This window comes from Malaclemys terrapin, chromosome 4, assembly GCF_027887155.1.
Source record: "Malaclemys terrapin pileata isolate rMalTer1 chromosome 4, rMalTer1.hap1, whole genome shotgun sequence".
NCBI classification, from domain to species: domain Eukaryota; kingdom Metazoa; phylum Chordata; order Testudines; family Emydidae; genus Malaclemys; species Malaclemys terrapin.
Window position 1 is genome coordinate 57,382,186 of NC_071508.1, and position 22,712 is coordinate 57,404,897.

General features: G+C 41.4%; 1 protein-coding gene across 3 annotated transcripts in view; it reads right to left on the reverse strand.

Annotated features, from left to right (window-relative positions):
• Positions 1 to 22,712, reverse strand: part of GALNT18 (polypeptide N-acetylgalactosaminyltransferase 18) — a 444,155-nt gene that overhangs the window by 87,611 nt on the left and 333,832 nt on the right. Inside the window, exon 10 of one of the 3 annotated variants that reach the window (XM_054028212.1) lies at positions 20,014 to 21,071. The exons of the other annotated variants lie outside the window; for them this stretch is intronic. Within the exon in view, the coding sequence (XP_053884187.1) occupies positions 21,012 to 21,071 (60 nt within the window). The 3' untranslated portion in view covers positions 20,014 to 21,011. Of the gene's footprint in view, positions 1 to 20,013; positions 21,072 to 22,712 lie in introns of those variants that run through there. 3 annotated transcript variants of the gene reach the window in all.

Consider the following 22,712-nt stretch of genomic DNA (forward strand, 5'->3'; position numbering starts at 1 on the left):
CGCCGCCAGCCCACAAAGGGAACAGAGGTTATTAAAGGGGGCCACTCAACCCATGAAGGCCACAAGGTCTTCCCCTATCCCCTGAGAACAACACTCATCAGCAAAATTCCAGGTCTTATTTCTGGGAACCATTCCTTTTAGCCTTTTAACTGCACTGGAAACCAGCCACAAGTTGTGATGAATTAACATCCCTGCCAAGTACTATCACAAAATACTAGCTTTCACTCCTAATTAACCTACCGTGCCTCCAAGATACTGCCAAGCATGGCCCATAAGCAGGGTGGTTAGATCAGTGGGATGGGAGTCGGGATTTCTGGGTCCTATTCCCAGATTTCCTACTGACTTTGTCATGTTGTCTTCACTAGGAAAAAAGATGTATTTTCGTCATGTGCTAGCTAACACATGGTAACTAACATGAGGTAAAATCCTAGTGAAGATAAAGCAGTTGTAGTTTTAACAGGTGTTAGAAAGTTGAGGTAAACAATAGCCTCCCCCATGATACGCACCTCTCTGTGCCTCAGTTTGCACAACTGTAAAATGGCTATAACAATACATTCAGTATATATTTCAGAGGAGTTTATGACGCTTGCCTAATTAATGCTAGGAAAGCACTTTGGGGTCCTTTAAGATGATAGACACTAGAAATATGCAGTATTATTATAAGGGGTTAGTGAAACACCTTAATTGCTGGAGACAAGGACTTCATAATAAATGCCAAAGGTTGTGTGACTATAACAACAGAACTTTCCCAAGTTCATTTACAAGGAAAGGTGTAAAGGACAAACTCAAAGACATAAGGTGTATCTGAAACTAAGTTTATTTCAGTTTCAGTCAGTTGCAGGACAGCGTCAGGGGATGTGCTACTGCAAAGTGCACTTTACACTGTTACCATCTGAGAAACTCCATCCTAGTGTTATTCTTTGCAGGTTTATTGTGGATTTCTTTATAGGCAGTTTTCCAGTGCTGTGTTTCCAGGTATATTTGGCTCTGTTACTTGAGCTGCTCATTGAATACATTTTAAGTGTTTTCCCAGTTTAACAGAAACTACTATGTGGTAGACATTGTTGAGGGTGAAATTGCCTCAGGGTTTCACCCAGAAATAATTGTGCCCTCATATGTTGTGTAACTATAGTTCTATATACACAAAGATACGTTGTGCTTAACAGCCTGCGTTGCCTATTGCAAATGAACTAAATTATTGCAGCCATGCTTTTAGTGTTTTAAAATACTGTCAGTGCTTCCCAGAAGTCAATAAACAATATCCTTCCTGACAACTGATGGCAACACTATGGTTTCCTTAGGGAATTAAGTGATTTACCACAATCAAGCTCCCTTTACAGCAGCATCTCAGGGATTAACAGGAGTCATCTTGAATACAACTGGTAAAATTATACACAGCACTATGCTAATGACAGAAAGAAGAGGATGCTAATGACAGAAAGAAGAGGAAGAACTGAGGGCACCCGCACTCTTGTTGTTCATCATGTAGCTGACTTGTCCTTTTGCAGCTGAGTTTGCCTGCAACCATAAAGTCAAATCTCCTTTTATATACAGTGCCTCAAGCGCTTAAAATGTTACTTCAGTGAAGTTTTCTTGCTGGCACTGTTCTTGATACTTCTGATGCACATATAAAGGGTGTCTTATATAACTGAGAAGGAGTTCCCTATCCAGTAGAACATAAATCACCACCAAGGTAGCTGCTTCATTTACATTTCAATACCAGTGCCTTTATTATACATGTGCTTTTTCATGATAAATATCTAGCATAACCTTAGAGGTACATGACCTTGCAACATATTAGGGAAACATTGTGTAAGGTAGTATCCCCTCCAACCAAAAACTAAACAAACACACATTTCAAGTTACTCTATTGGCTTAGCTCTCAATATGAATCATGGTTTCGGGAAGTTACTGAGGACAAAGGAAGCCTAATATTAATAATATGATGCCACAGGTTCAAAAATAAAAGCAAAAGATGAGGAATATCTATGTCAATATGGTGACCAAGTAGCAAATAGGACATGAAGGATCCAAATTCAGTCCCAAACCTGCAGGGGCTTGAAACATTGGTGAGATAGGCTACATCTACCCTATAAGCTGGGTGTGTGATCCCCGTCTCCCATAGACATACTTGTGTTTGCTCTCATCTGAGATAGCACAAGAACGTCTACTCCAGCTGGGAATCACACCCCTAGCTCATAATGTAGCTGTAGTCATAGAATACTCAGCCTATTGGGGAGAAAGCATCCCGTGGTATTACTGAAGATCAGTTCTGGTCTAGCACTGATGGACTTCAGCTGGAGTTATATCTGGTTCTCTTTCACCTCCGTTCAGCAAAGCACTTAAGCACATGAACCAAAATCTTGGTCCTGCTGATGTCAATTGAAAATCTTCCACTGATTTCAATGGGGCCAGGATTTTTCCCATGCTTCACTTTCAGCCCATGTTTAAGTGCTTTGATAAATTAGGGTCTTTGAGTGGGTTGCCCTGTGGATGAGGTGGAGTGAAATGGGGGAGATCATGGAGAATCCAACCTTCCTATAAAGCAAGGGGTAATTGCTGAGTTTTCTGTTGCCTGATGGTATTCCTATTCTAGCACATCTATAGAATTTGCCCACTTGCTCAAACCATGCTAAACCTGTGCAACTAATAGAGGAAGTTCTGATTTTTTTTTTAAATGGAGAACATCAAGTTTATGCTGATCCCCACATACATTATTCCATAGGGAAAATATGGCACAACGATAGAAATATTTCAAGCACTACCGTCTATTTGTTTAAGTGGTTTGTTGAACTTCACTATCAATCACTAACAACATGTAGTGACTGCCAGCAGTCCATAAAATTTTACCAGCCCTGGTTGTATCTTTAAAATACGTTTCTTTGGCACTACAAAAGACAGTCATAGAACCATATGGATTTTAACAAAAGTAAATGTATGTTTTTATTATACACACACAGGCACACACAAAATTTTCCCATAACTGTTACTTTTTCTGTCTACAGAATGCCTTCAAGAAGTTTCCCTCTGAACACTTGAGCTACAAGAAGTGACAGTGAGTGAGAAATATGACAGCATCCAGAATATAAATGAAGTGCCTGTATACTAAGACCTCATGCAACAAACTGTACCATTGATCTTGGCTGTGCTCATGAATAAATTGCCAGGTTCGTGAAAGCTCAGCCAAATATATATGTAACATGTCTCAAGCTGGAATATCCAGACCCCAAGCGCTCCTCCTTCATTCCATTTCACTTCTCCTCAGAAGAGGACAGAGGGAAATAATGAAAAATGAGCCACTCACCTTCAAATTTCTGCTGCTTAATGTATTTTTAGGCAGTATAGTTTAATCCTTTTTTTAAAAAAAAATACTGCAACAGAAAGACATATCAGAAGAAACTCCACCCACCAAACTATTATGAAATCAATCATTTATTTAGCTATTCTTAGGAGACATTCAAATGACCTTCTGGAGTGAAAAAAGCCAACACTATAAATGAATTACAAATAATTTTTATGACAATTGAGCACAGGTAGGATAATGTTGATTCAAATGTCCAACCTGAGTTGAGAGATTTATTGTTTTTGTTTAGTGAACTTCATTCCGTCTACCACTGAATAGCAAGTACCTGCCTCACAGTATGTCCCCGACACACATGCTATGAAGCCATAAATACTGTAATGTGCAAAGCCACACTGCTCTACTAGTAGGGTTGCCAACAGTCCCTTATTACAAGGGACATGGCTTATTTTTTCATCTGTGTTCAAGGTCGGGAGTTGCTGAGTGCTGCAAAAAGCATCAAGAAATACCCCTGGCAAATGTAGGTGAGTGCTGCTTGTTATTATTATTAATAATTATGATAATGCTAATAATATCAGGAGAAGGGGTGGAGCCGGGGTACTAAGAAAAGAGTCCCTTATTTTTTAAATACAGTGTTGGCAACCCTAACTGCTAGAATACTAAGATGTCTCTCTCTCTCTCTCTCTCTCTCTCTCACTCACTCTCTCTCTAGGCCAGGTAAGAGAGGGTCAAGTTTTTAGAGTAATTGCTCCATAGGGGGCAGGAGACAGCAAAATAAAATCAATAACCCTAGAAGTTGATTGTTTACATGATCTTCCAGTACAACAAATGAACCCGTAAATGATAGCTGAAATGGCTAGGCGATGCTACAAGCTGCTGAGGTATCACACTGAGCTCTGATAATGAGCAGCCTTTATTACAAAAGGCAGATTAGATCACAGATTTTAAAAAAATCCTCAAGTCCTTTCCAGCCTTTGTTGATTTTTGCCAGCTTCAGGAGATAGAACAGATGATTTTGTAAAGGCTTTTGCAAGACACAGCTATAAAGAGTGGAAGAAGCAAAAACTCCTGCCTCACTGCTTAGAATAATGCATATTAGTTGCATGAATCCTATAGATCTTTCAATACTTTATGGACCACAGAACACCCACAGCTTGACCACTCCATAGACGATATTACAGGGCTAGATTGTCTCTAGGACACAGTACGGGGTGGCATGTAGCTTGGTCCACCCAGGAACATCCCAGGGAAAGAACTGTGGCTAAGGGATCAATGATTCCCTCCCTGCTTTCCCTCTTCCTCCAAGAGTTCAATCATTTCCTGCTGGCCTGTATCAGTGGTGAATTCTAATTCCCTTTCCCTTTGCTAGCTCATCCATGCTCGCTGGAGTACAGGATGTGGAGCCTAGGCTCCCCATATTTTTCACCCCCTGCCCAAGGGAGTAAGTGGGTGAGTGGCCCTGCTTACTCCTATGCCCGAAGGTTCAGAGAGCCAATGTATGTCACAATCCAGCCCACAGTCCAGAAACTGTAAAAGTGACAGCAGCCTGGTGCATACCCCCTGTTACCCCAGCAGGGCTCATAGCCAGTCCATTAACGTAGTTCACTGAATCACCAGCTGTGCTCTCCCACAGTCCTCTTGGCACTCCAGTGGCAAAGGTAATGCAGATATTAGTTCTACAACACATAGAGGGTCTTCCGTGTGGCTTTTCTGCAGCCTGGCTACCCTCTGCATGAGAACCACAACAGCTCCATTCTGTTGTGAGCCTTCTGTGGTCTCTTAGCATATGGGAGGGTTTCTCTTACAGCAAACTTCTGCTTATAGTGAGATTGTTATGTGGGGGGGGAAATATTTTTCTGAGCACATTCCTCTGTGCTGTATAAGATGTGTGGGGCTGAATCATGACATAAGTAGATTCATGAATTAAACATAGCAAACAGACAAAAGAGCATTCTCAGAGCTAAATTTAAACTTTCAAACCACATTAATAACACTAAACCATCTCTCAGGGTAGATGCAGACTGGAATAAAATGTCAAGAGTTTCATTCACCGAGCTGCTTGTTCCACTCCAATCCTGGGATGAATGTTAAGAACAGAACAGCATTTTTCTTCCTCTTCTAAATTACAGAGTTGGCTTCTCTCTGTGACTTCCTTTAAAACGGAACTGTTGTAGTTGTCACAAGCGGAACCATGGGTTGTCAGAGACTGACTGCTTACTCAGTGTCTTTCACTTATCAGACTCACAATGAAGAGGAAACCTAAAGAGTTAAATATTGTACCACTGAGCTTTCAGGAAATTCCAGATGATCCCAGGGCCTGATCCACTTAAGTCATCAGTGTCCTTTCATAGAATCACAGAATATCAGGGTTGGAAGGGACCTCAAAAGGTCATCTAGTCCAACCCCCTGCTCAAAGCAGGATCAACCCCAACTAAATCATTTCATTGGGAACTGGATCAGGTCCACATACAGAAGCCAATGGGATGGCTGAAAACAACTGATCTCTGCAGTAGGAGCTCATTCAAAGCTGAATTTTGGAGGTGGATGGGGAAGAAGTAGGTGACAACTAGTGCTTGAACATCTGATGGATACTGAGCCCAAAAAAGGGACCCAATCCTGGCATTTTGCATGTGTAAAGAAAGCAGAATTTAGTCTTTTAAGATTTGGTCTTGAAGATTTTGTTTTCATTTCATGCTGATGGCCACTAAAGTAAAAGTAAGAGAAAGAAAAACCTTGTGAAGGAAGGCCAGCAATAAAAGAAGCTAAGCAGTCAGGAAGCACAAGAACCGTGTGTTGTCAGAAACAGAGGCAAGGATGGTCAGGCCTATTGGCTGGATTAGTGGCAGTTATGCCTCCTGGTTGAAGTGGTGGCAGTTGGGCCTAGAGGTTAGAGCCAAGAGTCAGAGCTGGAATCAGGAGTCAAGATGAGAGTTGGAACAAGGCAAGAGTATGGCTGAGAGTTAGTCTGGAGCAGAACTAGGGACAAAACAGGAGCCAGAGCAGAACTGGAACAGGCTGAGGCCTGAGGAGTCTGTCACCACCATCAGGCAGAGAAGAGTTCCAGCTCATGAAGCAACATTGAACAGACTTAGTGGCTATTTGTTTTGAGAGGTTTATATACCTGATCTGAGAGTCAGCAGACCAGCTTCTGGCTTGTGGACTGACTGGGCCTAACACAGGTGTGACATTACGCCCCATAGTCTTCATAGAAATATGGTTATAATATGAATATGGCATAACTAAGATATACTTTATGCAAGATGGCTCATGTAAGGTATCATTGGAAAGGTTCTGATTTACTGAATGGGATGATCCAATTTGTATGCATGTATTATTTCTGTATCTGAAGCATAGGCGCTGATTCCGTGGGTGCTCTGAGGCCTCGGATCACCCACAGGGAAAAATGAGTGGGTGCTCTGCACCCACTGGCAGCCAAGCTCCCTGCCCTGCCTCACCTCACCTTCTCCTCTGCCTCCTCCCCTGAGCGCTCCGCGTCTCCACTCCTCTGCCTACCTCCCAGGGCTTGCTGCCGCCAAACAGCTGTAGCAAGCTCCAGGAGGGAGGGGGAGGAGAGAGAGCATTGTGCACTCAGGGGAGGAAGTGGGGAAGAGGTGGGGATTTGGGGAAGGGGTTGGAATAGGGGCAGGGAGGGGGCGGAGTTGGGGCAGGGACTTTGGGGAAGGGGGACGAATGGGAACACGAGGGGCGGGGCAGGGGTGGAGTCGGGGTGGGGCCAGGAGCAGAGGGGTGGGTCGAGCACACACCGGCGCCAGAAGTTGGCGCCTGTGATCTGAAGTTAGGAATATTGACTATGTAACAATTACAACTGTGTGTGTACTTAGGGGAACGCCCACCAGACAGTAGGCAATCATCCTGAATGAGCCATTTAGGAAGGACAATAGAACTCTGAAGATACTAATCTCCCACCTTCCTGAAGAGTTTCCTGGGATGCTACATTGACATCACAAGGTCAGATGATGTCACCTCATGCAAAATACCACCTTGGACACTGCTATTACTTTTCACCTGTAGGGGGATGGGATCAAACAAAGGTTTCCTGCCTTAGGTAAATTCTTTTTAAGGCTGGAGAGAGGGTTAATCTGGACTCTCCTCCATTGCCTACCCAATAAGAAAGACTGCTGAAAGTATCTGAGGGGAAAGGCAGAGGTGAAACCAGACTGAGACAGGTGTCCACTCTGTAAGAAGAAATAACTGGAACTCTAAGCTACAGAAACTCTGCATCCTGCCTAATTTGACATTTAGGGTGTGAAATTACATTTTGTAACCTGTTTCTTTAGTGAATCAATCGTAGTTTGTGTGTTTTGTTTTATTTGCTTAGTAATCTGCTTTGTTCTGTTTGCTATCAGTTATAATCACTCAAAATCTGTCTTTTGAGGTTAATAAACTGATTTCTTGTTTATAACATAACCCAGTTTGTTCAATCCATATCTGGAAAGAGACAGGGGATGAGGTAATATGTTTTACTGGACCAACTTCTTTTAGTGAGAGAGAGAAGCTTTCAAGCTACACAAAGCTCTGAGTATACACTTAGTATTTCCTGTCAGACTGTTTAAATATGAATATTATAGTAAATGAAACAATGAATTCCACGCTACTGTAGCTCTTTCGGGTAAAGTTGATCACTAATCACTAATTTGGCTCCTGAACCACTGAGGTCTGAGTATCACTGATCTAAAGCATGGACCAAAATAAGCATATTACACCAATATTCTGGTCACTGCATTTGCTTCCAGTTACCATATGTATGGATTTGAAGATTGCACTTTTTACGGTTACAGGGTGAGTGGTGCCTTACACTCCTTTGCCGTCTCTCTTGAGTGCACTCTTCAGGTGACAGCTTGTGCTATCTTTGCCCTTCTATAGGTGGAACCCCATGGTACACCCACTCAGACTAGTTTCCTGAGATGCAGGCCCTCTATTTTCCAAACATGTGAACATGACAGGTTCAGCTATATTTGGCACCTGCAAAAAACTTCCCTCCTGGAGCCTGTGACCAGTGGCTGATTAAAGTGGCTCAAAACAGCTTCTTCAAAATAAACATGTTATTTATTCACCCAAAGGTACCCAGCAATCAGAAAAAAAAGAGTTAAAAAATAAACGCCTATACAGCTCTTATCTTACCTCAACTTTATCTCCCCCCCCCCCCGCAAGTTTAAGTAGGGTTACACTTCACCCAGTTACATCCCTCCCGCCCCCAGTATGGGAGGTGCAGATTGGCCTGCTACAGCTTCTGCCTCTCCCAAAGTCTCCCCTCAAACATCTGCTGAAAATTCACCCTCCCTTTCTCGGGGTGGGGGAGGGGAAGAGGGGTCCTTTTAACCATGTAGTCTCCTTCTGATTTCTAGGCTCCCAGCCTCAACAACAGTTGTGCAGCTTCTGTTGGAGCCTAGAAATTGAATCCTCACATGATGATAGCTCACCTATTTTCTTTCAAGGTATTGTTCCTTATCTAGGCTATCGTGCTGACATCTTGTTTGTTTCCCCAACAGCCCACCATTAAACTGAACCAATACATCCACACATTCCAACAACCCAATGCTGCTATACATTGACTATCTTAATAGATCACATATTCCTAAAACTATTACAGATCAACCCCATGATTTCCACAGCAATGTAGGGACCATATTCGTCACTTACTTCCATCAGAATACATCAATTGACTTCACTGGAGTAACTATTGGGATTTAGGACCTGGTTCACAGCCTAGTGAAGTCAACGGGAATCTTTCCATTGATTTCAGTGAGTGTTTGATTAAGTCCTTGCACCATTGTCTATAAAACCCCAATTAGTCAAAGCTCCTCTTTTACTCTCAGTCTTTAGGTTCCTTAAGATTCTCTTTATCTAAATGCAAAGTAGCTGGCTGATCCATCCTAAAGATGAAAGTGTTTTCTGTGTTATCCCATTTGCTTAAAAACTTTGAAATAGGCTGTCTATGGGGTATCAGGAACATTAGTGCCACTAACTCTGCATTTAACCTGTGGAGATGATAACAGTCATTCAGAGTTAGCGGATTTTATTCTGTAAAGCTCTGTGTAGCCCAGCTGCGGGGGGAGGCACAGATAGCTTTTTGACACCTTCACACTGGCTGTGGATTTGTTTAGCCCCTGGGGCAACTTAGAGAAGCCTCAGCCAAGAAGGTGCTTGTTCATCAGGAGACCACTGGTGTGCAGCCAGCTATGTCCCTAACCCCACTATTCTGGGGTTAGCAGGTAGGGGGTGGCATAGAGCTGGTTATGCTGTCTCAACACCACTCAAAACTTTCACTATGCAAGGGAATCCCCAACTGGCTGTTAGGGAGTATTTCCACCTGCTTTGTGCTGTCAGAGCAACATAAAGTAGAGAGAATGAGAGTTATGATCTGACTAAACAGTCTATTGCATTATACTGCAAAACATTCTCCTGCCCAAAATGCACACAATGGGATAGTAAAAAGTTGGGGGAAATGGAAGAATAACAAGAGATAGTGTTGGATATGGCTCAATTGATAAAAATATTCATTTATTTTTAGACCAAAAGATTTGTAAGGAGTCAAGGAAATCAAAGAGAACCAAAGATCAACTCTGCCTCTTGTCTGAATGAAAGACGATCTGTTCTTATTTTTTTACTTGTGGCTGTTACTACAGTATAATCATCCCAGACTATATTTCTCAGATGGGAATTTCCCTTCACATGATTTATGTTCAGTCATAAATGGAATCTGTAGTGGTCAGATTCAGATTTATTTGGAAACTGGCTTGTATATGACCTACAAAAATGCCACTTGGGAGCCTAAAGTGTGCATTCTATGACAAGCAGATAATTAATGGGTGTTCCATGTGGACTTCCCTGGAACTAGGAGTTTAACAACTCCTTCAGTGTTCTGTCCATGTATGTCATCCATCTGGCAAAGTGATATCCATCTCACATGACAATCCTCTCAAGTTATTTGAATTCGCCTTAAGTACTCACTATGGTCACGATTCTCCAAACCTATCCTTTTTCACAAAGTAATTCTCTCTCACATGAATAATCCCATTGAATTAAAAACAAACCTAACACAAGCCAATCTGGGAAAAAGCAGATTTAACTAAAAAAGCACCACAGGGCCAAAGTCAGGATTAGTGATGGAAGAGTGCACAATCTGATGAATGGTGTAAATGATGCCACTTGAATGGTGCAAGGAAGCGGTGGGACGCAGCACCACCGGCTCTGTGACACAGCAGTGTGTAAGCAGGGATACGAGTTGCAATCTGAGCATTTCAAGGGCATTTTTGCTCTGTACACTCCAGTGACTCCAACAAAAAAACATTTGAAGCTGTGTGCTAATGACAGACTGAAGGTGGTTAGTATCTGCAAAGTCATAACATGTCCTGAAAATACATTTCATACAGTTTTAATACTGTACCAAAGACATATTCTTAATTACACCATGCTGTGCCTGCTCAGAGTTCCCTAGTGCATACTGATGTTTGAAACAGGACTACAGCAACACACCCTAAGGAACTTTTATTGTGTGCCAGCACGGTCCACACGGCAACGTGCAACATGCTGGTGTGCACTAGAATGTACACTCCAGCTGGTGCACACAAACGCACCATGTAGACAAGTTCTAAGGGAGCTTTCTTTGCATGTCCCTCTGTTCAGGGGCCTCTGCCGTAACTAAACACAATGCAGCAGGATCCAGATGACATTTCAGTTTTAACACTGTAAATTGCTTTGATTTTGCTCAGTTTAAGCAAAAACCTTTATTCTATTTTAGCAAAGCCTGTGTGTTGATATGTTGTTCTATTTTTTTCTCCCAAATCAGTAGGTGTTAACAAAAAAGTCATGAAAACCTCACAATTTACTAAGCTAAGTGCAGAGTTTGGAAGTGCTAAGAATACATCATGTGAAATGCATACTGAATCAAATCTTTACATCTTCAGCACTGTAACAGCAACATAGCTTGCAATCAGTACTGTTCCCTGCTGAACAAATAGACGGTTAATATTGTAGCAACATCTGCATGACTTAAATGCATTTATCAGCTTTTTCATTGGACTGCTGTAAGCTTCTATGGATCCAACTGATACCTGTCATGCAAAACTTATCATAGTGCTGTTTGTTTGTTGTAATACTGGAAAGAAGTGGAAATTTGAGTAATTTATAACAGAATAAAAAAAAAATTCCTACTGGTTTAAATGATGAAGTAAAATAAAAAATCCAAAACATTCTTCTTAAATATTAACAATTTATCTCATTTATATGTACCATAAATGCAATCAAAATTAGACAAATCCAAAATGATTGTAATTTAGTTAATAGATTAGTAGGCCAGAAGGGACAACTGGATTATCAAGTCTGACGTCCCATATGACACCGGCCATAGAATTTTACCCAGTAACTCCTGTATTGGGTTAATTAACTTGGGTTTGACTAAAGCATATCTTCCAGAAAGGCATCCAGTCTGTAGTTGGAGACTTTTCTCTTAGGTACTTACATAGTTTCCTGCAGGGGTGAAAGAACAGGGAGAGGCAGGGGGCCATGCAGCATCACTTTTAAAAAGTGGGAGGGTTATGCCCTTCTACTCTTGACCAGCTGTAAGGGCAAGCAAGGTGGGGGGGGGGATGACTGGGGAATGGCGTCTTGGGGGGAAGAGGTGGTGTGGGGCCTCGGGGGAAGAGGCAGTACAAGGGGGTGTGTGTGTGGAAGGAAGGAAGGGGCGGCACAGAAGGTTTGGATTTTTATTGGCCCCCCCACACACTTTTAGGGAGCTTTCATCGCTCCTGGTTTCCTGTGATGGAGCACTCCTCCACCCCAATCAGAAGACCAAAGAGCTCCTCTGGGCTCAACTGGTACTAAATAGGTACACCTGCAGAGCCAGCTGGAGGACACAAGCTAAAAAAGGAGAGCTGGTCACAGGAAGGGGCAGCAACTAGAAGGAGAGTGGCTATGCCTCAGAAATAGCTGACTCTTGCCATAAAGCTGCCGAGAAAGAAACAGTTGACAAGCCTCCACTGCTCAAAAGGACTTAACAGACCCAGGACAAGCTGATCATCATGGAGCAGGAGTCAAAGATAAATCCTGACCTAGGTCCAGCTGTGCCAGACTGCCATAAACAAACCAGACCTTAATAGGAAACTCAAGAGACCAAATGCCCCCTCAAGTAGAAGAGTCTCACACCTGAAAACATGGAGTTAGGTTCCCAAGGAGGGAAAGGACTTTGGAAGGAAAAGAGACTCAAACTGCATGGGTGTGATCTCAGAGAAAGGCCCAGCTTATCACACTCCCATTTCTGCGGTATTGGAGTGCCTCAGTCTTTAATGTATTTGTCCTCACAACCTCTGTGAAGTAGGGAAGTGCTATAATCCCATTTTACAGATAAGGAACTGAGGCACAGACAGACTAAGTAACTTGTCCAAAGCCACACAGGAAGTCTGTGATGGAACAGAGAATTGAACTTGGGTCTCCCAACTCTCAGGCTAGCACCCTGATCAGCAGGTTATCCTCCCTCTCTTCAAGAAATGGAGAATCCATAACTTCCAGCCATTGGTCTTATGGTCCCTTTCACTGCCAGATTAAAGCGCTCTTTTTTTTCCCCTGCAAAGGTAATGATGCACTGTAGTTACTGTTCAATCAATTGGAGCCATGGACTGAATTCAGCCCTTGCTAAGGGCTATTTGGAATACGACTTGCAAATAAATTGTCTGACAAATGTAGCTCTTTCTTCAATTTGCAAATCAGACCTGACTTCTGCAAAGTTATTCATTAGTATTCAGACAATAGTTCATATGAAGAAATTTGAACCTATGGGTTGCTTATGCTCTAATCATTTGGGCTTTTAGTGGTGCATGATTGTTGTGTGATACTGTTTCTACTCCATGACTGGATGACTGATGTTTTATAAACAGGAAAATACTTTTATTTGCATGCACATGCAGGTATCTGTGTGAAGAAAAAAAAAATCATTCCCCAAACATTCGTGTGAATAAAAACTGCCTTAGAATTGGTGAAAAATAAAGGACAGAAACTAGTTCAAATTGAACTGCTGATCAGAATTTGAATGAATGCTGACAAACTAGCACAGCTCCATTTGACTACAATGGGAGTTGCATTTGTTTTCAGTGGGGTTGAATTTGGTCCATGAATTCTAAATGAGCCAGTGGATGACTTCAATTAATAGAACGACATAATAAAAATTAAAAGATTTATAAAGTAGGCCCTTTGCCTCCTGTATTATACTCAAGCTACAGCACCACTGACAAGAGTCACACTGTCAAGAGTTTGAGAAACAAAAATCTGACCTTCAGGACTTTAACATTTGATAAAGTAACAAATGAAATAATATCACATCAGTCAACAGAATGTTTAAACTGACAACCAGAGCATGGCTACTGCAATATCAATCTCCAAAAGCAATATATGCATTCCAATAACTCTGTTGGTTTTATGCTAAATTTATACTGTAAGCAACTATTGGGCTTGAAAACTGCAAATTAAAATGCCAAATTGGAAAGAGGGGAGAAATCTTTAAAATACGGCTAACTCTAGTAATTGCTGCATAATATGTAGGCCTACAATTCTGATCTATTTCAAATTAATGCACTTATCAAAAATGTGAAATGCTTGGATAGTTTTAAATTGCTACATGCGGCACATGCCCAGAAAGTGCTATTTTAGTTCTCTAATGGGTTTTAATTAAAAGTATTTTCACTCTAAGCCAAGGAAAGGCTTGTCCACAACATAACAATCCATCCCTCAGTTTATTGACACTAAATGTTATTTAGATGAAAATCAGATGAGCCATGAAGTTTATTTTGACCTATTCCATAGGGCATCTTGCGAAGAAAGAGAACCATAGGAAAGTGGAAACTTCATTATAATGTTCATTCAGCTCAGTGTTAGATTAGTGCCTGCAGCATTAATGTATAGTAGGTGTGTTGCCTCAGTATGGGAAATTATTGGGCCTCTATCAAAAACTTTTTAGACCCTTTCCAGGCACTCAAGAAATCATGGTAATATGCATGACATAAAAAACAAAAATAAAATAAAATAGATGATAGTGTCCATCATATCTTTATTTTTGTCCCTCTGGTAGAACTATGTCTCCTCACCAGCTGGTCACATCCTTCACTTTTGTGTGTGGACGTAACTGGCAGCTTAGGGATTGCAAAGATGTTAGCAACAATAAACTGTTCTAGTGTAGACAAGGACTAAGAGATGTAACCATGCCTGGCCAACAAAAAAAATGTCCTTTTGAGTGGCATAAACCAATTCCTTCCACACACGGAGAAAAAAAAGCCTATTATGCCTAAATTCTGTTTCCTAGTCACCAGTGATTATGGATTGTGTAAAGGATAGCTGAATGTAAGCCCACATTGCATATTTTAGGTATTTCTGCTCCAAGTCTATCTATCTATTGAACTTTTCATCACTGTAGTATCTGAGTGCCTCACAATCTTTTCGTGTATTTATCCAGCCCTGTGAGTTAGCAAAGTGCTATTATCTCCATTTTACATTTGGGGAACCAAGGCACAGAGATGCTAAGTGACTTGTCCCAGGTCACACAGGAAGTCTGTGGCAGAGTACAGACTTCAACCCAAGTCCTTTAAGTCCTAGGCTACAGCCCTAACCACTCAATCACCCATCCAAGTCACTCAATCATCCATCCAAGTTACATCCATCTCTGCATGATAAAACTACAGCTAGCTTCAAGCACTGAGAATCTTTGTAATCCTGTTAGCATAATGGCTGATAGAAATATGTGAAAACCATAAATTTCACTTAATGGATGATGGGTGTGTTACCACTTTGCCTGCAAGTATGTTCTGTCCCTTTGTGGCAATGCCCCCCATTACTCCTCAATATGCTAATTCACATTGTGAGGAAATGTCACTGGCTGCTCCATGCGGAGATGATCTGCCAAATGCCTGAGTGGCAGCTCTGAGTGGAAGAACTTTGGTTCCCAGATCAGGATTAGACTAGACATCAGCCAAGCTTGCAAAGCCCTACCAAAGCTTTGAAATCACAACAGCAGAATTTCTTTGGGTCTGCTTAGTGCCTGTTGATAACACATCACTGGCTATATTTAACAGATTAATGAAAATCTACAAACCTAACCCAAACCCTGTATGTAAGGAAGTGTCACCTTAGTCAGCTTAGTGTTCAGTCTGAAAAGCACAGAGTTTGAGTCTGAAATCATGTGTCAGCCTTATCAACTCGGAGCTCAACATATTTTACCTTCAAGTTTTTGAGTATTTCAAAGTTTTAACATGCTGAAATCCTTATTAGGCCAAAACTACTGACACAATAAGCCATACTCTAAATCAAATAGAAAAGAATGCCTGACAAGCATATATGCATTCTGAATCTCTAGATGAGAACAGCATTGAATTGCTGTATAATATCCAGTCAGCACCTCTAAGCTCTTCCAAATTAAGCACTGTATAAGAACCCTGAAATGCTCTGGTAATTTTAAATTGATATACATTGCTCATGCTCAGAAACAGCTTGTTTGTTTTGATTACATTTTTAATGAAACTTATTTTAGCATTATTTACTTCTGGGCAAAATATATTTAATGAATATAAATAGGGGGTAAAAATCTTGAAGCAAATGGCCACCACAGTTTAGTTACTAAGGACTGAGGCTGGCACAGGAAGAAGAAATGATAAGAATAGCAGATGGGTTGGTTTTCAGGACCAGTTTTGGGTATGTACAATATGAAACTAGCCCTAAAACTGGTTTCTCTGACATTCTGACATCCAGTTATCATAATTTTTTGCTGCTGCTTTTGGCGTCAGCCTCAGCTGTGTTGACTAAAAGTCTTGAACAGAACCATCTCCAGTCAGACGACAGAGGCAGAAAACTTACGAATTTACTGCTCCCCAACTTACTCAGCTAGGAGGTATTCAAAAGCCTCTGTTTTTCTTTAAAACACCCAAGTAATTTAAATGGCAAAAAAATGTTAAACCAACATTAAAGTTTCACACTTAGGGTGGGAGTTTCTTAAATGCTTGGTGTTGGCCTAATTTTCATCCCATAGAAATTACTGAGAGTTATACCACTGACTTCAATAGAGTCAGTTAGTTCAAAGCTGATTATGTTTGAAACACCCATTCCTAAAATGTGCAAGGTAAGAAAATGCAGATATCGGGATTCAACAGCAATTTGAACTTGTTCATGTTATGAATCCTATATATATTACGCTATACATTTAACAATGCAACAGAAATATGTAAAACTACACAATTAACAAGAAAAAACAGAAGGGAAAATACTTAACGTATAAGCATGGGCAAGTAAGTCTTGTGTGAATCCTTACTTTTTCAGTTCAGTTCTTGATTTCTATTAATGTGAATTGTGCAACTTTAGTGATGCATTAATATCTTTTCTTGCATGTAACATTCATAATATTAATAATGGAACATACAGAAAGTGACAAAAATGATGATGCCGCACTGTCAGTTAGCTAATTTATAATATAAAGGCAACCAAATTCAAGATGAAGTAGCTAGGTTAGAAGTTCATGCAATTCAGTACAGAAAAAATATGTAAGGCAATCATGTGACCAGGCCCACAACAATTTAAACGGGAATATACTGTACAAAATTTCAAGGAGGAAAAAAATCAAAAAAAATTTGAGAAGAACTTCTGTAATGCACAATAATATCACCTAAGTATTTCATATTTTTAATGCTCTTCTACTTGGAAAAATGCAGGCCTGCTTGTTATATAACACTTCACAGAGTTTTAAGCAGGACAATGAAAGTGCCATTTGCCCAAAGGATTTTTCCTGATTTGTTTTCACTCACTGGTATTCGGTCTGTGATCTCCAAGGTACTTCTTTATTCACTCAGATAGTTTGCTTCCTTTACCATACTGTTTCCCATTTCAAGTTTCTATTATTTCTACAAAAAAAATCTGCTTTACTAGGCAAAATCTTTCTTACTGAAAATCTTTAAACCAAACAATATCTTTTCCTAAGTGCCCTTCACTGTTAATTCTGATCAGAATTTGCAATATTTTCCCATTTAGTAAGGTCAAGGTTATTTTATATATATTTCCAGCTTTTCTTCCAATCACTTCTTAAGACAGATGTGACATTACAGCAGTTTCTCGTACTGGAGACAATTAAGTATTGCTACTGGCTTAAACCATCCCCTCTAGCCTTTTCTCCTTACACCTAGGTCTCGCTTTCTTTTAGAAGAAAGGACAATCTTGTGGGTATGACACATTATGGGGCATCACAAAACTAAGGTTTTGTTCCTGGCTCTTTTTAACAGACATTCTGTGTGACCTTGCCCAAGTCACTTCTTATCTCTGCTCTAGTTTCCATATCTATAAAAAGGGAGGCAATTGTTTTTTCACACCCCTGAGTGAGGAAAGTCTCAGCACTGTAAGTGGCAGTGTAGAAAAGCCCTTATTTGCCTCAAGTTTTCAGTCCTGTATTCAAGTTCCTAATCTGCCTTCTTCTGGTCCTAAACATTGACAGCACTTCTGAGAAAACTAACCTTTGAATTCTTGCTTCATGTTAGCTCCTGGAACCTGAACGTCAGAACTCCTAATATAGCCTTTGTCAGGTTATTGGTTGCAGCAAATAGCCTGTGATAGTATTTTCTATCTCCATCACTCTTAGGCATATAGACAAATTCTTAAGTGTGTTTTAAAATCCATGATTCGCCCTATTCACTAAACTAAGTGGAAGTTCCGCAGCAGAACTGCCTTCTAAAGGAAGTAAATTGGAGTCTGTTGAAATAAATAATACATAAATATTGTACATCCCCAAATGAGAAAATCAATGTCCCTCTCTAAGAACAAATGACTGTTTTTCAACTATTTTATCTCACTAGTAACTGAGTTTCAGTTAAAAAATTATCAGTTCTTCTGCTGTCACGGGCATGCATAATATCACACCACCACATATTTTCAACCACGGAAAACAAACAAATAGTTTCCAATCAATTATTTCAGAACTGAGGGGTGAATAGAGTTCCTCTGATCCAGAATAATACAGTTTTATAGCTTATGTTCTCGGTGGAGCAGAACAGAGAAAATGACCTGCTCTAATATGTCAGAAGCTAGGAGAAGGGTTCTTTGTTTATGCTTTTTTGAATTTAAGTCCCTTTACCCTGTGAATTAATAATGTCTAACTCCTGTGTTTGATACAGTTCCTAAAACAAACTGAAGAGCCAAGATAGCACTTAGCCCTGCTACTAGGAAGTCCCAAGTTCCATTCAAAACCCCAGCCTCTCACTCCCATGTCAATCTATATGCTGTGGACAATGGATATTATTTTTGGCTCCATCATATATACCTGTGAACAGGGGCAGGCAAACATTTTGGCCTGAAGACCACATCGGGTTTCTGAAATTGTATGGAGGGCTGGTTAGGGGAGGCTGTGCCTCCCCAAACAGCCAGGCATGGCCCGGTCCCCGCCCCCTATCCAACCCCCCCTGCTTCTCGCCCCGACGGCCCCCCCAGGATTCCTTTCCCATCCACCCTTCCCTGTCCCCAACCGCCCCCAAACCCCCCACCCCTGACTGCCCCATCCAACCCCTCCTTTCATTCCTGACTGCCCCCTGGGGACCCCTGCCCCATCCAACCACCGCTTCTCCCTGACCTTCCCCATAACCCCTGCCCCTGACTGCCCCTGCCACCCTATTCAACCGCCCTCCTTCCTGACTGCCCCCATTCTGCCCCCCAGTTTCCTGCCCTCTGACCACCCCAACCCCTATCCACACCCTGACCACCACCCCGAACTCCCCAGCCCTCTATCCAAAAAACCCCTGCTCCCTTACCGCGCTGCCTGTAGCGCCGCCAGAGCACCAGGACAGGCAGCTGCACCGCCCGGCTGGAGACAGACACACCACCGCGCAGCACAGAGCACTGGGTCAGGCCGCGGCTCTGCAGCTGTGCTGCCCGGCAAGAGCTCGCAGTCCCACCGCTCGCAGTGAGCTGAGGCTGCGGGGGAGAGGGAACAGCAGGGAAAGGGCCGGGGGCTAGCCTCCTGGGCCAGGAGCTCAGGGACTGGGTAGCACAGTCCCGCAGGCCGGATGTGGTCTGTGGGCCATAGTTTGCCCACCTCTGCATATGAAGCTACAAAACCTGTCCTTGGTCCAAAAAGACCAGCTCCAAAACAACACCAGAGGAAGCACATGCAGCCCCCAGAGAGATGTGCTTCATGTCATTCCATATCAATGTGGCTGTGGCTGAGCAAGGAGCAGCATTGACATATTTTGAGGGGCAAATTGCCCAAAAAAGGTTGATGTGATTTGGCACCTTGCATTATGAGAGGTGAGCAGTGGGTGTGACGGGTTGCCCCCCTTTAAGGTGTGACCTGATGTACCACTGAGCCTGCCTGTTCCACCAGCCTGGGCCTCCTTGACCCTGTCTTGCTGAGCCAGGCTCTTAAGCCTCCTCTAGCACACACACAGGCAGGGCCACAACCAGCTGCAGAAAGACAGACACTGAGATCAGCTCTGAGAAAACTCATCTTAAGGGACTTGCCTCAGGACTCAGGTGCCCACCTCCCTTGGAGTGCAGACCCAAAGGTACATTGTCTTGTGCTGTATAGAAAGATCTGCACAGCGCAAGCTCATAAAAATTCGCCCTCTCCCTCAATGTGAAGAGAGATATACACAACTTCTTGCCCTCCCTCCCCATTAGAAATTGGGCAAACTGGGTTTAATAATAAACAAAACAGATTTATTAACTATAAAAGGCAGATTTTAAGTGATTATAAGGGACAGCAAACAGAACAAAGCAGATTACTAAGCGAATAAAACAAAACATGCAAACTAAGCTTAAAATCTTAAAGAGATTGGTTTCAAGAAATAATTTCTCACCCTAAATGTTGTTTTAAGCAAGTTGATGAGTTTCTGTGGCTTAGAGTTCCAGTTATTTCTTCTTACAGACTCGACCTCTGTCTCAGTCTGGACACATCTCTGCCTTTCCCCTCGGGTACTTTCAGCAGTCTTTCTTCTTGGGTAGACAATGGAGGAGAATCAAGATTAACCCCCTCCCCAGCCTTAAAAAGGATTTACCTAAGACAGGAAACCTTTGTTTGATCCCCATCCCCCTACAGAAGAAAAGCAGCAGCAGTGTCCAAGGTGGTATTTTGTATCATCTGATCTTATCACTTGACCTTGCAGTGTCAAAGCAACTATGACACCAGGTTCATTTGTAATGTCCACAGGAAGGAACTCCAGGCAGATGGGAGATCCACATCTTCAAAGACTCATTGTCTTTTTCTAATGGCCCATTAAGGCTGATTGCTTACTTTCTGGTCCGCGTTTCCCCAAGTACACACACAGTTGTAATTGTTACAGAGTCAATATTACTAACTTCAGATACAGAAATGATACATGCATACTAATTGGTTAATCACATTCAGTAAATCATAACCTTTCCAATGATATCTTTCATAAGCCACCATACATAAAGTATATCTTAGTTATGTCATATTAATATCATAACCATATTTCTATGGAGACTATAGGGTGTAACATCACAGCGGGATTGGGGTGAAGTGGACACACCCACCAGAGACACACCCAAAAACCTCATGTTTGGTACATTTCTTTGAGAACCAGTGGCAATAAACAATAACAACATTAAATGTCTTGAACCCAGCCAATCCCTTGGGAAGAGATTCCAAAGAGAGCTCACTTGGCCCCAGAATTGCTGATCAGATAAAACCACAGCAGGATCAATAATCTTGCATTCCTCACCTTGTCACTAAGGTCTTTGCCTGAGTTACAGTATAGACTTCAGCACAAGGCTCAATCTGTTTTTGTAATAAAATCAAGTTTAAAGAAGAAAACAGCTTCAAAAAATGCTGCAGCGAAGTAACATACTATGAGAGATCAAACACATGATTATTATAGTCTTTTCCATGTTGATCCACTACAAGGTCTAGATCAGATGTCTTTACATCTGATTATATTACCTAGATGCTAGTCTTACCTACTGCATAACACAAGCCAAAGAACTTCCCCAAAAATAATTTCTAGAGCATATATTTTAGAAAAATATCCAATCTTGATTTAAAGTTGTCAATGATGGAAAAATCTACCAGGACTCTTGGTAAGTAGTTCCAATGGTTAATTACATGCACTGTTAAAATGTTAAGCTTTATTTCCAGTCTAAATTTGTCTAGCTTCAACTTCCAGCCATTGGATTATGTTGTATCTTCCTCTGCTAGATGGAAGAGCTCAATATTAAATATTTGTTCCTCATGTAGATCATTATAGACTGTAATCAAGTCACTCCAAACATATTGAGATCTTTGAGTCTATCACTATAAGATATGTTTTCTAATCCTTTATTTATTATCATGGCTCTTCCCTGAACCCTCCCCAATTTATCAACAACCTTCTTGAATTGTGGGCACCAGAACTGGACAACGTATTCTAGCAACAGTCGCACCAGTACCAAATACAGAGGTAAAATAACCTCTTTAGATTCCCGTTTATGCATCCCAGGATCATATTAACTCTTTTGGCCACAGTGTTGCACGAGGCGCTCACGTTCAGCTGATTATCCATCACAACCCCCATATCTTTTTCAAAGTCACTGCTTCCCAGGATGGAATCCCCCATTCTATACGTATGGCCTATGTTCTTTGCTCCCAGATGTAGACATTTACATTTAGACATATTAAAAAGCACATAGTTTTCTTGTGCCCAGTTTACCAAGCATTCCAGATTGCTCTGAATCTATGACCTGTCCTCTTCATTATTTACCACTCCCCCAATTTTCATGTCATCTGCAACCTTCATTAGTGATGATTTTATGACTTCTTCTAGGTCATGGATAAGAATGTTAAATAGCATAAGGCCAAGAACTGACCCCACTGGAGAGACATTCACTTGATGATTACCCATTTACAATTACATTTTGTGACCTATCAGTTATCCAGTTTTTAATCCATTTACTGTGTGCCATGTTAATCTTATATCATTCTAGTTTTTTAATCAAAATATCATGTGGTACTAAGTCAAGCACCTTAGAGAAGTCTAACTATATTACATCAGCACTATTACCTTTATCAACCAAACTTGTAATCTCATTCAAATAATATATGTTAGTTTGACAGGATTTATTTTCCATAAATCCATGTTGATTTGCCTTTATTTCTTGATTAATCAAGTCTTGTATCAATCATCCCATTATCTTGCCTAGGATCCATGTCAGGATGACAGGCCTATAATTACTCAGGTCATCTCATTTACCCTTTTAAAAATTGGCACAATATTGGCTTTCTTTCGGTCCTCTGGAACTTCCCCTAGTGCTCCAAGACTTATTGAAAATAAACATTAACAATCTAGCTAGCTCTTCAGCCAGTTCTTTTAAAACTCTTGGATGCAAGTTATCCGGCCATGCTGATTTTAAAATATCTAACTTTAGTAGCTTAACATCCTCCAGA